At 41.7% G+C, this 5,539-nt stretch overlaps 1 protein-coding gene across 1 annotated transcript; it reads right to left on the bottom strand.

The window, feature by feature from the left end:
- Nucleotides 1-1,593: 1,593 nt before the first annotated feature.
- LOC108134185 (uncharacterized) lies at nt 1,594-2,821 on the bottom strand. Its single transcript, XM_017254396.3, has 3 exons — nt 2,575-2,821; nt 2,052-2,528; nt 1,594-1,901 (listed from the first exon to the last, which is right to left on the bottom strand). The coding sequence occupies exons 1-3, from the start codon at nt 2,752-2,754 to the stop codon at nt 1,674-1,676; spliced, it is 885 nt and encodes a 294-aa protein (XP_017109885.2). The 5' UTR covers nt 2,755-2,821; the 3' UTR covers nt 1,594-1,673.
- Nucleotides 2,822-5,539: the final 2,718 nt, after the last annotated feature.

The following is a 5,539-nucleotide window of genomic DNA, read 5'->3' as shown; positions in this document are numbered from 1 at the left end:
TCATTGGCATTTTAATGCGGCATAAATAAAACACCTATCTATGTATAATTTTGAATTTTAAATCTTGGTATTTTATTGAGTGGTTTTGGGGAAGAAATTCGAAGGGAAAGTGTCAGCTATCGGGTCAGAAAACTTTGGATTCCCCATAATTTTCAAAGAATAGAGCTTGGATTTATGTGGTTTAAAACTGGAAAAGGAAATATTAAAAATATGACAATTATTTTAATATATTTTTCAATAATTTTTGATTAAAAAAATTCGAAAAATATAACACATTAAAATCTTTTTGGTTTAAAAGCTGAGAATAATCTAAAGCTTATCAAAAGAGGTCTTTCCATTAATTTTTATTTGTTTCTATAATTTTCAACAATAAAATTTGTCTGAAAAATAAATACTTTACTACTTAAAATTTATTTAATAAAGAATAACATTAAGAAATACTTGCTTTGCAGAAATTCATGCTGCATACCTCCATTTATCCGATACACAATTCGGTCTTGGGGACTCTGAAAACCAGTTTCCTTGGCCACCCCCTTTCCATAGCCATCCCAAAAGCGGAGCAGGCAACATCGGCAACATGAGCTTATCAGCAGATCAGAGCAAGCCGCATCTTAAACGCTGGCGCCGGCGCCAAGTTAAATGCGCTGATTGAGCGCCACGATCGCCGGCAATCCTGGCAAGCAATCCGGCGTCCGACTGCAGCTCCAACTCCAACTCCAACTCCTACTTCCATCTGAATCCAGAAAGCCATGTAATTGATGTTTCACATTGTAGTTGTTAGCAAAACTGTGGCCATTTACATGCAATTGTCCGAGTGTCCCATCACACATCTCAGCTTCTACACGAGCGGAAATGAACAGGCGGCGGCACCTTTGATGCACCAGTCCACCAGTGGCAAGTGTTGCCTCTCTGTTTTTGCGGCTAGATGATTGGCCGAAACAAGCGATCGTCGCCGGTGGCATTTCGCGTTAAGAAACAATTGTTAAACCGGAGCCAGGATCCCAAATATCCCCCAAAAGACCGACCAACTCCAAAACGATATCCAATACCCACACACGTAGCTGCAACCTGTTTTCTGGCCATTCATGTTGCCGCTGGAAGTGTTTATGGGCTCCACATTAGCCACACTGCATATTCATGTTAAACGTCGCCAAAAACGACTAACGACAACGTTCGGTCGGGTCGGGTCCATTGTGCTGTTGCTGAAATTTATTGAATTCTCATTTGGGGGCATCCGCTGGGCCAAAGTAGAGACTCCATGTCCATGATGGGGAAGAGACGGCTGGAGACCCGATCATCCAGCCGAGATAAGCAAAAGGTACGCTCTCTACTCGGAGCCGGGCATGTGTAATTTCTTTGGAAATTAATGTTGCCGCGGCCGAAATCAAAGTCACGGGCAACATTTTTCGCTGGCGACAATTTTATCGGCAGTACAATGAAATCATTTGGAGTCGGGGCTCCATTCCCATTCCCATTCAAAATCCCAATCCTATTTCCATTCCCATCACAACGTTGGCGATATTATGTCTTTGCCAGAGTTTGACATTCGAATATGTTTGGGTCTCTAATTGCTTTGTAGGTATTTATGTTTAAACTTTTAAGTCCTTTATTTCTGCAAATAATATAATGAATGATTATACATATTTGTGAACGGTTTAGTAACTAAATTTTAGTTAATATGGATAATGTTTTCCTGTCTTAACATGGGGACGAATGGCCCAGTGATTCGGATTTTTGTACTTGACAAGGTTGCTTAAATCGTAGCCGGCTGGCAAGGTGATAGTCTTCTTGGTTTCCTTTAATAGAGGAGACTTTACAGCAATGGTTGGCACTGTCGGCGGGAGTGGGGAAACATATTCCTCCTCCAACTGGGGCACTGTAGGAGCGTCATGTGCAGTCGACTGAAAAGAAATAAGGTGTGCATCGTTATTATTTATAAAATGATAATCGTCACATTCCGGTTTTCTTTTTCAGTGGAATTGATAAAAATAATGCTGTGTACAGCTCGAAAGTATAATTTCCTGAAACGGAAAGGTCTAATAAATTCTAACCTTAGGTGTATAAAAGACATCATCTACGCTAGAAGCCCTGGATGGAGTCTTGCAGCCTAGATCCTCCACTTTAAGAGGCTCAGCCTCATTGAAATAGTCTTCCAGGGCATTGTTGAAGTCCTTCAGCGGCGACTGCTTGGGCTTTGGGAGAATTTGCTGTGTGTCCACCCAAATCTCGGTAAAGGCGAATTTCTGCTGCTTCTCCTTCTCATCCGATGTCGAGTCAATGTGATCCTTGAGGTCCGAACTATCCAAATTAAAGATAGCAGGGTTAGGCATCACTTGCGACATCTTTGGCACAGTCCAAGGGGACACGGGCTTGAGCACGGCTTTCTTGATGGTCGGACACACCGCTTCGGGGACAGTGGTGTTGTCAGCATCGGTGGACACGCTGCCTTGATCATCTGGTAGGGGCTTGGGAAAAGCTTTCAAAGCCTTGGGCTGAAGGATCTCAATCGAGGTATCAGGATCACAAGCCTATAAAACACAATTATTGATTGTATTTTTTGAAATGTGTACTCACCGAATCCTCCAAAATTTCCTGCGAAGTCTCATGCTCCTTCATGTTCTCGACGTCAGTGAAGCCATCGTCGGATTTAAGGGAAGAACTTAGACTATCCCAAGACTTGGCACTCGAATTGAAAGAGTGGAAGGAATCATTCTCCTCGTTGTCGGAGTTAGAAGACTTAGATAGCACATCCATTTTAGTTATTTTTTCAAGAAAACGCTAATCTTGGCGCAAATTCTGGATTGGGGCTGGCAACGATCTAAAAAGTTAGTTATGGGGCGTTGCCGATATGTCTTATCGGACTCTTGTCGATCTCTTTGCGGGAAAAGCTTTGTTTTCAAAATTTTTAAAAATGGCGGACAAGTGAATTAATTTTTTTTTAGATTTTAAATAATATAAATTTTTTGATATTATACAAAGAAAAGACTAATTAACCTATACCTTATCAAATAGTATATATATATTTTTCTTTTTGTGCTCTTTATTTCCTAAAAGGTTACCTCCTTTTATATTTGAAAACTTCCTCTTTAAAGGGTGTATTGTAATTTAAATGGCTATTATACTTTGTGGTTTGTCTATCCAGACAAGACATGAGTATGCAAATAGTTTTCCCAAGACAATGCCCCTCCATTTTGCACTCAATAGACTTGCAAAACAATGCCAGAACATTGTCCAGGGCATCTGCTGAAAGGATGCGTACTTGACGACGGCCGTTGTGCTCCGGTTTTGATTGTTCGCCAGTGATTATATTTGAAACTGATCCCCAGATTTGCCTATATGATCATGTGTGTATGCACCATCCCATACTGAGAGTACTATAGTGGGCCTGCTTATGTGGGTGATTTTCATTATCCTCTAATTGTTTGTGCCATTGTTCACACGATAGGTTTGAGAAATTACACGCTTTGTTAATTGTACCAGCCCAAAAGGGACGCGCTTCCTAAACTCGTCCATCCACCATACATATAGGTATGTATATATATATTTTAGCCCACATGTGAGCCCATTTGCATAAACTGCATTTACAGCCTTTGTTGTCCGCTTACGGGGCTGCGTCTGGCCGGCGACGGGATGGTTCTGCTCTAGTTTAAAACCCCGGCTTAGGATGTGTGTGTAGGGCCTGGGACGGGTCGGTGCATCCGTTTTATGGCTTGGCTCCGGCGACACGGAAACCTTTCTTTGCCACGCTTTGTTGCATTCTCCTCGCGACCAACATATTTGCATGGCCAACAATAAAATCTCAAGTACCGGGTCATTGTTGCCATCTTGTTGGCCTAACGCCGGGCGCAAGGATATCGAAAAAAGGATGATACTTTGGGAGTTCTCTACTCTTTGCTTCGCTACTGAAGCTTAAGACCTCTAAGATTAAATACAAAGCCCTTGATAGGTCTATCTATCTCATACGATCTTGAATTTCTCAGCAATTTCATACACCTGATAGTACCACCTCCTCTATCTTTTTTTTTTAGATGCAGCCACGCGTGCTCTTTGTAAAATGCTTTTCCAACCCATTAGCACCACCAGTTGCAGTCCCCCCTTTCCATTCCCTATAATAACTAATTAACTTTCGTTTAGGAAACAATTTTCCCCCTTTTTTCGGGTACCCCAAAAATTCGTGTTTACACAACAGAAATGCTGCTCGACAAAGTGTATCTAATTTCATAACATAACAAAAAAAGGCAACAAATGTGGCAGCGTAAAAAGCAACAGCCATAGTGCATTAATTATCCAAAGACCTGCGACATCTGCCAGGGATGGCTGGGGATGGGGATGGGGAGAAAGGGTGGGTGTACGGCCATTTAATGAGGCATTCAAGGCACTCACAACCTTGCGCTTGTCAACACACACACGGCCGACATCTGTCACCCGTTCTGGCCTGGCCTAGGATCCCCTATAAAACCGCAGGCCTTCCGATCCGAAGCAATACCGATCCCCAGAGGAATAAAAACCGACAGCTAGACAAACGGCAACAATTACAAATCGATTTGATACACAGAGAAAAATACTAGGGTATTAGAATAGAAGATATATTTTAACAATAAATATACAGTTTTTAAATTAAAACTGTAAGATGTTAGTCCAACGACTTGTACCTTATAAAATAATTTATATAGTATGAATAAAAAATATTAGTAATATTTTAAATATTTTTTCTCTGTATTGTAAATTGATTTGACCGTGTTTGTTTTTCCAATGGCCGGGCGGGCGGGCAGCAGTGTCTGCACCGCCTCTCCAACCCTCCAACCATCGAGGCATCTAACCATCAAAAAACCAGACGAGACGTGGGTGGGACGCATGTCATCGTAAACTTCATTATTGGCTCCGTTCAGCCCCTGGCTAAGATCTAGCAGCTCTTCATCGCAACTTACATAACGAATTGTCTATTTTCTTTGGCTTCGTCTCAGTCTCTGCCCATTTCATAAATATCTTGCATGGGTCTTGCAGGTCTCCTTGGTCGGATCGGATCGGATCGGATCGGTCTCTGGGGTAGCATTTTGAGGGCTGCAACCGAATTTCATGCCTTGTCGAGCTATTTAATTGCAAACAAATTATGTTCTAGCCAGTCGCATCTCTGTGTGGCTAATGGATACAGCATCCTATGGATCTGTGGTGCCCTGATGATGTTGTCGAAACCCGAACGTTTATCTTGTAAATTGGTTGGGATTAATGTCTAGCGGAAGTTGTGATTTCCAGCCTCCAGCCAAGATCGGCCAATGATAGAGCAGCCAGCAACTGACGGTTTGTTAGTTTTCCAAAATAGATTCATTTACCTTCAGGGTTCCTGTGGGCGTACAGGCTTTGAAGGTTCAACCCAGCAGGCGGATATAAAATATCTTCCGGAGATCCTTAGAGAAATAAAGCACACTTTAACTTCAAATTAAACTTAAACTTACTTACTAATCAGGCTATGATTGGTTTAATATCGAAATGAGTACATAATGGTTAAAGAATTAAATCTTAAATCAATAATCCTGAATCC

The sequence above is a fragment of the Drosophila bipectinata genome, chromosome 3L (assembly GCF_030179905.1).
Source record: "Drosophila bipectinata strain 14024-0381.07 chromosome 3L, DbipHiC1v2, whole genome shotgun sequence".
Taxonomy (NCBI): Eukaryota; Metazoa; Arthropoda; class Insecta; order Diptera; family Drosophilidae; genus Drosophila; species Drosophila bipectinata.
Note: the sequence above shows the minus strand (reverse complement) of the source record. Positions and strands in the feature narration are given on the sequence as shown.

Bases quoted from the DNA above. Each gene is read 5' to 3' on its own strand.
- LOC108134185 (XM_017254396.3), bottom strand. From the start codon at position 2,754: ATGGATGTGCTATCTAAGTCTTCTAACTCCGACAACGAGGAGAATGAT. The intron at 2,529-2,574 runs GTGAGTACACAT...TGTGTTTTATAG, and splicing joins AGGAAATTTTGGAGGATTCG to GCTTGTGATCCTGATACCTC. The intron at 1,902-2,051 runs GTTAGAATTTAT...ATTTCTTTTCAG, and splicing joins ATGTCTTTTATACACCTAAG to TCGACTGCACATGACGCTCC.